The 14,338-nt window shown below is 34.6% G+C and overlaps 2 protein-coding genes across 3 annotated transcripts in view; both read left to right on the top strand.

Annotated features, from left to right (window-relative positions):
• The window catches only part of Grip (Glutamate receptor interacting protein), a 252,271-nt gene that overhangs the window by 4,244 nt on the left and 233,689 nt on the right, over positions 1–14,338 (top strand). The window lies entirely within an intron of this gene.
• On the top strand, positions 2,700–4,054 carry LOC149904881 (uncharacterized). The gene is made up of 2 exons (XM_090107108.1): positions 2,700–3,573; positions 3,688–4,054. The coding sequence occupies exons 1-2, from the start codon at positions 2,816–2,818 to the stop codon at positions 4,052–4,054; spliced, it is 1,125 nt and encodes a 374-aa protein (XP_089963234.1). The 5' UTR covers positions 2,700–2,815.

Raw genomic sequence — 14,338 nt, forward strand, 5'->3', positions numbered from 1 at the left:
CAAGATTCCATTACCTAACTAAATCAACAAAATGTATACAAATCGCATCAAAGTTTCAAGGGCAAAAAGTGAAAACGTTATTTCTCATTATATTAGATTAATGATTAAATGTATAAGTTGAACAGAACAACGAGGTCACGAAATTGGAGCAGACAGCATTTTCAAAGATTCACTGATGTTTATTTAATACGAGTATTTTACTCTCTATCATATTGTATTAATGAGCTGTTATATTATCATACTAGGGTTCCACCCCGGCTTCGCCCGTGGTATATATTTAAGTTTTCTCTACAAAAAAACTATCCTCGTATTTCAAGGAATATAATAAAAAAAGAATTATCGAAATCGGTCGACCAGTTCACGCGTGATGCCGTGACAATGCGAAACGGGTTTCATTTTATTTATTATATAGATATAGATCGGAACAAATAATGTAATATCGTCTTTATATTTAAGATTGGAAGATATCAATTATTATTTATTATTAGTGTATAATAATAATCGCTCCTTGCCGATTTCGGCTACAGCGACTGCTATGAGTCGTCAATACGGTGGGTCAACATTGCCCTGTCGTGTGCTCGCAGGTGGCTGATGTAGCCAATTTTGGCGAAAAATGTACGGTCACATTTAGGACATGTCAAAACACCTCCGTGATAGTTATAATTAATTAATGGGGGAATATCTGTGTGTTTTAAAACGATTTTTTTTAACTTGTCTTTTTGTATCTTGCTCTACGTAAGATAATCAACTACATAGTATTAAACAAAGTCGCCTTTTCTGTCCCTATGTCCCTATGTATGTTTAATCTTTAAAACTACGCAACGGATTTTGATGCGATTTTTTTTAATAGATAGAGTGATTCAAGAGGAAGGTTTTAGTATATAATTTATTAGGTTTTAGACAAAGCGGGCGAAGCCGCGGGCGATAAGCTAGTAATAATATAATTATTACTAGCTATTACACACTTACAATTATACTAGGTATAATATAACAAGCTTAGTATTTATTTACAGTATGTTACACTAAGATTATGTACTTACAAGACGCAACATATTGTAGCAAATTCCAGAGGTCATTTGTTAGTGGTCTCACATCGTGGCAACAGTGAGTGATGTTAGGATCTGCTGATTAACTATCAGTAACGATTAGTTTAACCGACTGTGAAAAGGAGGTGCAAATTTCGGTGTTTTTAATGGTGTTTTTGATGGGGTTAAAGCGCGATGTATGTAGTCTTTATTTTATTTTTAAGCTATTGCATAGCTTCTATCGCGGGCCTTGAGCGCGGGGACCGAATCGAGAAATTCCGTAACGAAAAACCTCACGCTCCCCACTCCGACGGGCACGGAGGTGTGGCTTGAAGGCATGCTATGCAATAGCTTTACCGCGGCAGTCCCCTAGTGCTACACGTCTTTTTTTTAATAATCGTCTATTTTTTATTTGATACGACTTTACAAAAAAACAGTCAAGTATCAAACAACCAGTAATTTTGCTATACTTTCCTTTTTTTTTAATCTGGTTAATTTGGACAAAGCCGGCCTTAGTGGCTAGAGCATAATAATATTTTAGAGCATAATATTATCTACTATTTAAACAAAATATATTATTTTATGCAAAATAATATGTGCTTAAATACTGGAGTATATACAGGGTTACTTGTAAAACACCAGCAACCTCGCAGGACAAGATAGCTAACATCATAAGTAACAACATTTGTTCTACGACTTTTGGCATAATAAATAAATAATAAATAATAAATAAATATAAATAAATAAATAAATAAATATTATAGGACATTATTACACAAATCGACCTAGTTACGCATCCACCCCAACCCTCTGTGTTAGGTTGAGCAATAGCTTTCCGCTGGCCTCAGCAAGACCACCGGAGAGTTCTTGCAATTTAACATAAGCATAGCAGTTATTGAAAAACATTTGTTTCGTAATAAGGTATCGATTGTATCATTGCATGTAATTCTGGCATTAACATTTGTGACTCCAAATCGTCCACTTGTTATAGTTAATAATTAAATAAGTTTAATTTTAATTTTATTTTATTTTTTTAAAAAAGTCAAATCGCTCCCGCAAAGTTTAACTGGCGCAGCCGGTAGGATAGCCATATAAGGTCTGCATGTCTAGAGGTCTTCAAAATTAGCCCTAGAACATTGCTATAAAGGCCGTGCTATCCTAAAAGAACCGAAAAATAAATTTGTTAAACGACCACGACGAGGAATAATGGGATCGACGATCGGTTGGTGAGTAAAACTTTTTGCCATCCTTTCTGATATATTCCTATATCCTTTTCACGAGAGTGTAATTTTGACTTTTAACTATTTTTAACTGTTATTTTGGGATTGAACGTCTCGCATTATAACGGATCTGGTTTTAATATGAAATTCTATTAAATCAGTAATTAGTTAGTTATACGTAAGAAATATCGTATTTAATTCTAAGAATTGTCTTGCATAAAACTCTGCACAGACTAATTAACTATAGAGTGTAACTTAATTAAAAGTTTTAAATTAGAAAATTAAATGATTTTTGCATAAAGAAATATTAATATTAATTGATTTAATTGATCTCAAAATCGATCGTAATTCAATTAATGATTTTTATATTTTATATGTGATTTTATAATTACTTATTTCAAGTTTTAATTTTTATAGTTATTGATAACATATATTTTTTTTGTGCTATATTTTAAGACTTTTTATTATATCGTGTTTTTAATTGATTTTTGTGTGTGTGATTTTTATAATTCGAAATTATTGTAATTGGTTAAAGACTTCAGAACTTTAATTACTCTGTACTTATTTAACATGGAAAGCGTAAACGTAATAACAATTCCGAGTGATATGTTAAAGCTTATTCCTCTTTTTGGTGGAGACAAAAGAATTTTGAATTTATTCTTTCGAAAATGTGAATATATAATTAATAAATTTAGAGGGCATGAAGAGCAGAATATTTACGTTTTACATGCCATAACTAGTAGATTAATAGGCGATGCCGCCGCGTTATTATCCGAGCGCGAAGATATTAATACTTGGCCGGCGCTAAAAGAATTACTGGAACAACATTTTGGCGATCCGCGCACTGAGGATTGCATAAAAATCTCTCTTGAGTCCTGTAAAATAAAATCCGGGGAAAGTTATCTTGAATTTTGCAATAGGATACAGAATATTAGATCGTTACTAATATCGAAGGTTAATTTATCGGTAGATACGGAAATTAAACGCGCGAAAATTGCGATTTATAATCATACAGCCCTGAACGTTTTCTTGTATAATTTGCCCGAAAACATGGTGCGAATTGTTAGACTAAAATCGCCTAATACATTAGAACAGGCTCTAGAAGTTGTGTTAGAAGAAGTTAATTTTCACGAACAATATCAGTCGCGCAATCGTACCCATAATAATACAACGGTGCCCCAATTTTTACAAAATCCTCAACAAAGATTTAATTTTGGGACACCAAATGTACCTCAAAAATTTGGTTTTAAATTCACACCCCAACAACCGTTTAATAAAAATCCACAATTTGGTTATAAGCCACCGTTTAATAAAAACCCACAGTTCGGGTATAGGCCTTCATTCCATCAAAATCCACAATTTGGTTATAAGCCAACATTAAATCAAAATCCACAATTTGGTTATAGACCAACATTAAATCAAAATCCACAATTTGGTTATAGGCCTACATTTAATCAAAACCCACAACTTGGTTATAGGCCCCCTCAAACTTTTGGTATGAAGCCACAGCATTTCGGTCAAGGACCTCCTCAAAATAACCGCTTTGAGTCTACTGACGTTTCCATGAGGACGGCACCCCCTCGACCGCAAATAACTCAGCAAGGTTTTAGACTGAATGAAACCGACATACATAATGACAATTTACTATATGACAATTATTACTATGACTATAATCCTTACGACTATACGAATTACGAATACGATGAGAATGATATTTATATACCCACTGACGATACTGAAGACATTAATGTGCCTCCGTCTGATGAAGAAAATTTTCAAACGGAAGCCTCTACAAAGGAGAAATCATAGAATTAAATTGCGATCCAAATCTGAAATTGCCACACATTTATATTCCTGAAATTAATTCCAAGTTTATGATTGATACTGGGAGCACGCGATCATTCATCAGCCCCCGAATTGCCTATCAATATTTTCCGAATTTTATAAAATATGAACCCTTTAAAGTTATAAGCACCCATGCATCCAGTCAACATGACGAAGTTATAGAAATTCCGCTTTTTCCAACGTTAAATACCCCTGACGACCACAAATTTCATTTGTATGACGTAGACGAACGCTATGACGGACTTATTGGTAATGACCTACTGAAAAAAATAGACGCAATAATTGACCTGAAACATTTGCTACTGAGAACCAGGAACACAGACATCCCCATCATTAATAATAACTTAGATTATATTATCCACTTGCCACCCCGATGTGAACAGAAGGTAAAAATTCCTACCGACCTTCACTCAGGTGTTGCAGTAATCGACTTTAAAGAATTTAAACCCGGAGTAAGAATGCCCTCAGCACTAGTTAACTGTAATAATGGCTATGCGACAACAATAATCCAGAATAGCGTAGAATCACCCATGACTCTGAAAATTAACGAACCTCTTCAAACATCAGACCCTTCCGATTGTAACTTTGTACATAACGACAAACACAACGACAACGAAGATGACGAATTACTCAAAAATAATTTATCAAAGCTGAGACTTGACCACACTAGCGAAATAGAGCGTAATAAGATATTCGCCCTATGTCACGAATATAGGGACATATTTTATTGCGAACAAATCCCATTAAGTTTTACAAACGAAGTTAAACATAAAATTAATACCAAAAACGAAGACCCGATTTTTGTTAGACCGTATAGACAGGCTCCTGCGCAAGCAGATGAAATTAATAGACAAGTCGAAAAATTACTTCAAGACAATGTAATACGAGAATCACATTCCCCGTGGAATGCTCCAGTTCATTTAGTTCCGAAGAAGCGCGATGCTTCCGGATTAGTTAAATGGCGTATGGTAGTTGATTATCGAAGGCTTAATGACGTGACTGTTGACGACCGTTATCCACTTCCTAATATTACTGACTTACTGGACAAACTTGGTAAGAGCCTCTACTTCACTACACTTGATTTAGCAAGTGGTTATCATCAGATTGAGGTAGACGAGCGAGACATTAAGAAAACAGCCTTCAGCACTCAGTATGGACACTATGAATTCCTTAGAATGCCATTTGGCCTAAAAACAGCTCCTGCTACATTCCAGAGAGCAATGGACAATATATTAAGAGGGCTACAGGGAATACATTGCATGGTCTACTTGGATGACGTAATTGTATTCTCCTCTAGCTTAGATGAACATATATTAAAATTAAGAACCATTTTTGACCGACTCAGACAGACAAACTTAAAGGTACAACTAGACAAATCTGAATTTTTACGAAAAGAAGTAATTTACCTCGGACATACTATTACTAAAGACGGACTGAAACCTAATGACGATAAAATTACTGCGGTACTTAATTACCCGATACCCAAAACAACTACTGAGATCAAATCCTTCCTTGGTCTTATAGGATACTATAGACGGTTTATTAAAGATTTTGCACATGTAACGAAGCCCTTAACATCTTGCCTGAAAAAACGGAATAAAATCATTTTAGATAAAAATTACATAGACGCATTCAATAGATGTAAGGAACTCTTAACGAATGCACCACTTTTGCAATACCCAGACTTTGAAAAACCTTTTATCTTAACGACTGATGCGTCTAATGTTGCGTTAGGGGCAGTATTATCACAGGGCCCCATTGGAGGCGATAAACCCGTTGCATATGCAAGCCGCACCTTAAGTGACACCGAATCACGCTATAGCACCATAGAACGCGAGTGTCTAGCCATTGTTTGGGCTATTAAACATTTTAGGCCTTATCTTTATGGTAAGAAATTTATGATATATACAGATCACAAACCTTTATCATGGCTTAACTCTCAAAAGGATACAAGTAGTAAACTGACTCGTTGGCGACTTCGACTCCAAGACTATGATTATGAAATAGTTTATAAGAAAGGGAAGCAAAATCTAAACGCGGATGCTTTGTCTAGAATTAGGGTTAACGCTACGCATTCCGATAACGAAAACGAATCTATGGTTGTTAATATAGACGATAGAGACAATAGGCCAAGAACGCGTAACGACTCTAGTACAATTACTATATCAGAACGCGATTCTAGTGAAACGATATCTATTCCCGACTCTGAAACTCTATCGGCGATGAGTTCTCCTAGAACTTGTGACTACCCAGTCAGGTCACCATCTGTAACGTCGAAATCGGATACAGTTCATTCAGCTAATATTGTAGAATCGTCCGGTATACCTATATTACATGAAGCAATAGACACAAAACCAAATCAAATTTTAGTATATACGTGGTTTAAGAACGAAATGCAAGTTCACGACCTTTCACGTGAAAAGCAAAAGGTTTTAGAAGTTTTCTTGCCTACTAATAACCAGGATCTAGTAAAACAATTTTTAAAAGAGTATATTAAACCAAAGGTTAAGTATTTCATTTATTTCGAAGATGATGAACATCGCAAACAGTTCACTAGCATTGTCATAGAATTATTTAGAAAGGATACAGTATTGTTATTTGAATGTACGGAGCGTGTAGTTTTTATAGAAGATGAGAAGGAACAAAAGGCTATTATAATAAAGCACCATCAAGGCAAAACGTGTCACCGCGGTATTAAAGAGACTCTAGCAAGTATACGTAGAAATTATTTTTGGCACAATATGCAGGAAACTATTTCAGCCCTTATTAATGCCTGTGAAACGTGTTGTAAAATGAAGTATGATCGTAATCCCTTTAAACCTATTTTACAATTAACTCAAACACAAGACGCGCCGTTCCAAGAAATATTTATTGATATTTTTCAGATAGAAGGAAATTATTACTTAACTATTATCGACGCATTTAGTAAGTTAGGTCAAGCCATTCCAATAGACAATAGATCAACGGCAGAGGTAGTGCGTGCACTCATGAAGTATTTTTCATTTTACGGCACTCCTAGAAAGATTAGTTCAGATCCCGGTAGTGAATTTAACAACGAGCTAATGAAAGAATTTTTGAATTTACATAAAATTGAGCTTCATATCGGCTCACCTAATAATCCTAACTCAATGGGATTAATTGAGCGTTTACATTCGACCATTAGTGAAATTTATAGATGTGCGAAATATGAAGAGAAATGCACGGATGCAGCATCAGTAATGATGTATTCAATTATTGCCTATAATAGTTCAATTCATTCAGTTACGGGCTTAACCCCTTTTGAAGTCGTATTTGGTCACACGGATTCAGGTAGCTTATTTAACGCTGATTTCGAGCAGCATTATATACAGCAATTGGTTAAGGACCATGCAAAACGTTTAAAGATTCTATATAAACATTTAGCAGAGAAAATGATCGAAACTAAGCAAAAGGTAAAGGATAGGAGAGGTGGTGAAGACCAAATCAGTCTCCCATCAGGAAAAATTATATTTGCGAAAGACGTTAATAAGCGAAAAAGCAAGGATAAGCCGCGATTCCATAAAGCTAAGGTTATAGGACAAGGTTCAAGGAACGTTATACCGATAGAGATTGGTAAACGTAAGACTAAGGTCCCTATTAAAAATGTAAAACGCCCTCCGCAGGTGGTGTTGGCTGATAGTGATGAGGTCCGCGCTGGCCCTTCAACTACAACTTCTTCAACATAACCCGGGAATTTATCCTGTGAAAGAAGGGCAAGCATATCTCCAAACAGACTATTGGACTATAATTAAGGTTTTAAATTTAGATAAGATAAATGATGACTTAAATTTTATTATTAGCAAATACAGTGAATTCGATAGTTTAATTAATAAGAATATTTCATACTTACACGATTTTCAAGTGGCAAAATATCACGCTGAATATATTCGCGACATAACGGTTCAGAAATACGAACAGTTAGTTCCACACAAACGCGTCAAAAGAGGTATCCTCAACCCTCTGGGTTCCTTAATTAAAATTATAACGGGAAATTTAGACTATAGTGACGCAATTAGATACGATAAACTTACAGCTAAACTTGAAAACGATCAGACTATCATTAGAAATAAAATTACCTTAATATCTAAAATGCTCGATAGTTTTATCAATTCTACTGAAGTCTTAAATCAAAATTCTAATATATTAGATAAGCGTTTAAAAATTGTAGAATCTATGATTAAGGAATTAGCATCTAAGGATAATCATTGGGTTTATACTACTTATGTTGTAAGCCTTTTAAATTTATTTGTTAGTAATTTTCGTTCTATTTTTATAAAATTAGGAGAAATAGAGACTGCTCTAGCATTTAGTAAAGTATCCATATTACATCAAAGTATTATTAATTCTACTGAACTGTTGCAACATTTAATTCTTATATCTCAAACTGAAAATTTAGTGTTTAAAGCGAGTGAGGCAAATTTAGTAAAACTAGAAGAAACTATTAATGTTAAATCGTATATTAAACAAAACCAGATTACGTTCATAATGGAGGTTCCAATTACAGATAATTATACTTATAACTATTACAAATTATACTCTATACCTATGTACCGTGAATCCGATAGTAAAACCTTTTCTATTTTTCCTAAATATCCTTACCTGTTGGCAAAGGGGATGAAATACTTACCGATTGTAAAACCGTGCCGATCGCTCGCTGCTGGAGAACAATTTCTATGCGATGAACAAAATCAAACGCCATATCCTGAAACTACTTGCATAGAACAACTGCTTAAATTTGAAGGAAATCCAATGCACTGCGAACAACAGCTAATCAATATAGAGAATGTAAGAATTCAAAGAATCACACCTATAAGTTGGATACTTTTCTCAAAATACAGAAATACTCTGACTCAAATTTGCAATGGTGATGTCAGCAAATATCCTGTCGTGGGCACATACATAATGACCATCGACGAACCATGTAGCATCGAGATCCAGAATATAACGATTCGCCCTCACCAAGTAATCACTGAGAATGATCCTGTGGAACCAACGAAAATTATAGTTTTGCCGCAATTACCTGTGAATAGAACTCCAATATTATCCAGTACACGTGTACTCAATATGCGAGGCATCAACTTGGACGAAGTTAAATATATGTCAACGATATTAAAGCAATCAGTGTTCAGTGATAGTGAAATGGTTAACAGTGAAAGAAATTTTAGATTCAGTGCTACTTTAGGCTATACGTCTCTATTTTTAATCTTTGTACTTGTAATTCTATTTTTACTTTACTTACTTCGTTATAAGATATTAAATGTAACATGTCTGCGAAATCATCGGATAGTTATTAAAAATGAACAAACCGATAATTTCGCACTTAAGGAGGGAGGAGTTACGCATCCACCCCAACCCTCTGTGTTAGGTTGAGCAATAGCTTTCCGCTGGCCTCAGCAAGACCACCGGAGAGTTCTTGCAATTTAACATAAGCATAGCAGTTATTGAAAAACATTTGTTTCGTAATAAGGTATCGATTGTATCATTGCATGTAATTCTGGCATTAACATTTGTGACTCCAAATCGTCCACTTGTTATAGTTAATAATTAAATAAGTTTAATTTTAATTTTATTTTATTTTTTTAAAAAAGTCAAATCGCTCCCGCAAAGTTTAACTACCTAGTCCCACAGTAAGCTCAATTAAGGCTTGTGTTGTGGGTACTAGGCGACGATAAATATAATATTTGATAAATACATATATAGATAATAACACCCAGGCCCAAGAACAAATAATTGAGTTCATCACACAAATATTTGCCCTGACCGGGGATCGAACCCGGGACCGTCGGCTCAGTAGGCAGTTACTTTACCACTGCGCCAACCGCGTCGTCAACGCAATAAATTATTATAACGCAATAAATTATTTTTAACCATAACCAAACTTTAACCATTTACCATACCATAGGTAGTAAATAAGTCACCTAAATAATAATAGTAATTCCTAATTTATTTTAAATATAAGTACTTACCCGCTTCATTTAAAATCATCATAATATTTAATACGATTTCTGGCGAAAAAATATTACAAAGGCCACGTGTCACCCTCATACTTGAGCGACCCTTTATTATCAAAATAATTATTTATCTTGTGTATTATGCTAATTTTATGGCCAATAGAATATTTTCTGTAACGTAAATATACGTACATACATAATTATTTATTTATATTTTGCACAAGAAAACTGTTTTTTATGAAAGTGGGTATGGTATGGCGTGAGTGTTGCCAAGTTTCTTTGTTTAAAATAACTATTAACATTGAAAAAATCGGGTAACATTTACTCAAAATAATAGCACTGGCATTACATTAATAATTAATATTCCATATAATCAACACAAGGATCGACGACAGCTGTTGTACCCCAACTAAACATAATAAAGAAGTTATGTAATTTAAAAATCGACTTATAAATAAAATAACTTATTATTAATACCAAAATAATAAAAAAAAAATATATGTGTACACAGATTCCGGTTATGGCTTCACTTACATTTTTAAAGTAGCATATAAATATACCTAAATAGTACGTTAGCCTATTATACAGGTTGTCCCACTATTGGTATACTAAGCGCGAAGGGACTTGAAGTTTTGCATACACTGATCACGTAAAAAAATACATAAACAACAAAATTACATCAAAAAAATTTTGCTAAATTTTTCCTGAAAATTCAATATTTAATATTTTGTTTTCTTCTCTAGCTTCGCGCAACCGGCATATACTGCTTCGCTAATGTGAGCATTTTGTCTATGAAAACATAATCTTAAACGATAGGTCACGTGCTGGTAGCAAAGCTGGGCGGATTGCTTGTTATGGTTGTACACATAGAGTTTTAAGAATTCATCTATTTGAAAAAAAACTGTGTCTGGAATTTTATAAGTATTTTTTACGTACTCAGCGTACTCAGCCTCCTTTGAGCTTAGTATACCAACAGTGGGACACCTTGTATAATATATATTATGCCTTAGGGCTTAGGGCAGACTATCTTCTAATTTTGTGCAAAATTTTATACCGATCCTACTATCAGTTTTTGTATAAAAAATTTCAAGCATCAACCCATTATAAAATTGTCAAACTACAAATTACATAAACGCGACATTATAACCATAGCAACATTTAAAAAAACATAAAAGTAATCTCAAAGTATCGAAGCTAACAAGCGATGCCGACTCGGTGGGGTCCGTTTTTTACGCGTAAAAACCCATAAGACCCCTCTTTCGGTAATTAAAACCGCACTAAGTGTGAAACATTTGCTAAGAACTTTTTGCGTCTGTTTTTATTTTTGTACAAATCTGTCTTTGATTCTAATTAAAGGGTGACTGGGTGTAGGGTGTTTAGTCGAGATTTAACTAAGAAAAATATAGGGAGGAGCCGCAAATGCTCTTTATCCTTTTGCTTTAAGCGTTGTTTTTACAGCTTTAATTTCTTGGCTCAATTATTGAATTCTATCAGCAGGTTTTGTTTTAATTCAATAATTATTAGCTTCTATTCTGTTTTGTTCGTGAAGAAGTAAAAGCTAATGTGTTACAATATGTTTGTGTGATGTTTTCATTTAATTGGATTAATAGTACCTATTTGTGTTACAAACTTGTTAGTTTTTTCTTGATAGATTTTTTCATTCCCTATAATGTTAAATCATTAAATGTATATTTCCAAGTGTGTATTAATGCACTATTTATTATTATTCCAATGCTTGTAAAAAAAGAGCGTTTGTGTCGAGCACACGTGTCACAAGTGAAACTTCTGTGGCAGGATTCAAAGATATCAAATTCGTCGCCTTATTCCATGACGTGACGGTATTGCCATCGCTACCTTGAAATTTCACTCTCAACACGCCTAAAGAAGTTTCACTTCAAAAGTATAAGTCATAAATAATTTTTGGGTCAATTTCCATGCAATAGCCCATCAAAATGTTTTTGAATACAATATCAAAAGAAAATTACTGAATAATAAAATCATGGCTTTTAAATAGTAATGAATACAAAGACAATCTGTAGACTGTGACGAAGATATAAAAGGGTCTGATGTATAACGATATGTTTGTGCAGTCGAATATTTCTTGTGACGTCATAGGCAGACGGCGCTAGGATATGTATTGACGCAAGTGTTATAGAGAGATTTATAATATTATCTATACTATACAAAAATAGTTTTAGTTTTAGTTATTATAATAGTTCATATAGCTTTAGTACTGTTGTTTCAGTTTATTATTTATCTATAATTAATCTGATTGATTTATTTAATATCTGGGTGTGTGTTTTATTGCGAATTTTCTGTCACACTGTCTCGCTAAATAAAGGTTTTTTTCTTTTGGTATATAAAAAGTATTTATTCTATTTCATTTATGCTGTTTAGGGCTGATTTTTCAACCCTTGTTTAAAACTTATTCGTCGAATAATGTATAAAACTACCATTTTAAAAACGTATTCTAATTGCCCGTATAGTTTACGTGACATTTTAATACTATCGTGTAATACTTTATTGGACGGATAAGTTTTATCCAAGCATTGAAAAATCGGCCCTTAATGGATTACTAAGCTAATGTTTTACCTTGTGTGTGATTTCGTTTGCCACTACACTCGCTAAAAAATGATCGAAACGTCAGTCGGGATAAATCAAGCTATTAATAGAAAAAAAATACGAAGGTAGGTTAAATATTAGTTTTGAATGTAATAAGAATGTACTGCGATTCTACACAGCTACCTAATTGATTAACAAATCGCAGCAAGTCAACGACTATTAGCAAAGTGAAGGTAGTTGGGTCAAACGTCGTATAAACAACGTCCGAGCCCCTAGGCACGATTCTTACGAATGCGCCACGAGTCAAAGGAAAGCGGCCATTTATAGTATTCGACCGCTAAGCATGTTCTGACAGGTGACAGTGACAGCTATATTGACAACTATTCATCCACAAAAATATTAAATCAAAAGTTACGTCTAACACGGCCATACTGACAAACGTACGTCCTCGTACGCCTTTTCTCGTATTACAATACAACGGTAGTTCATCTCGGGATTTCAAAAACACACTGCCTCGGCCACACTGACCATACTTTTCTACGCACTCGTTAGTAAAACAGCAACTAGACAATACCTCAACGCTCAAATCCGACTAACGAGTCAACTCACTACGGACATTCAGACGGCGACTTGACGGTATATCTACGCTCGTACGACTAGTGAAATACATCACTACGATACGTCAGCGACTAGACAATACCTCAACGCTCAAATCCGACTAGCGAGACAACTCACTACGGACATACAGACGGCGACTTGACGGTATATCTACGCTCGTACGACTAGTGAAATACATCACTACGATACGTCAGCGACTAGACAATACCTCAACGCCAGGGTTCGACTAGCGATTTGAATCACTACGAGCCAATAACACTCATCGTCAAAAAAATTCGGCACATGCTTCGGGACACCACTCGCCACGCCAGGGCAGTGCCGCGGCTTTAGTCTTCTTTCCGTAGTCACCACAACGAGCTTCAACTCGTATCAACCACTAGGCAGGATGTTCACTACTTCGTAGGGCCCTCGCATCCCTGAATCTAATTTACCTGTGAACTAAGAGGTTTTTATTACAAGCACTGGACCGCAGCCCAGAATAGCACACACAATTTCTTCGATGGACTACATTCCCGTTACAATAATCCACGTAACAAACTTTTACTTTACACAACGCACGAAAAAAAAAACACAAATGCCAGTTACAAAACTACGTAAACATAAACACATTTAAAAATAGTGGGCTTGAATTCTATCCCAATTCTGATAATAGAAAAAAAATACGAAGGTAGGTTAAATATTAGTTTTGAATGTAATAAGAATGTACTGCGATTCTACACAGCTACCTAATTGATTAACAAATCGCAGCAAGTCAACGACTATTAGCAAAGTGAAGGTAGTTGGGTCAAACGTCGTATAAACAACGTCCGAGCCCCTAGGCACGATTCTTACGAATGCGCCACGAGTCAAAGGAAAGCGGCAATTTATAGTATTCGACAGCTAAGCATGTTCTGACAGGTGACAGTGACAGCTATATTGACAACTATTCACCCACAAAAATATTAAATCAAAAGTTACGTCTAACACTATAATCAATATCAAGCTCTAATTTCTAACTATTCCAATATTTATTTATTTATGTATAATATTAAAAAAGTCTTCCTAAAAATAAGTCTGTAAATTGATATAGGTTTATTCGACGTATCGATGAATTTTGACT

The sequence above is a fragment of the Colias eurytheme genome, chromosome 11 (assembly GCF_061535395.1).
Source record: "Colias eurytheme isolate Ceu_HAF_F1 chromosome 11, ilColEury1 Martin Lab GWU primary, whole genome shotgun sequence".
NCBI lineage: Eukaryota > Metazoa > Arthropoda > Insecta > Lepidoptera > Pieridae > Colias > Colias eurytheme.

Coding starts and splice junctions, on each gene's coding strand:
- LOC149904881 (XM_090107108.1), top strand. CDS start 2,816: ATGGAAAGCGTAAACGTAATAACAATTCCGAGTGATATGTTAAAGCTT. Junction 3,574..3,687: donor AATAAAAACCCACAGTTCGG/GTATAGGCCTTC, acceptor ATTTGGTTATAG/GCCTACATTTAATCAAAACC.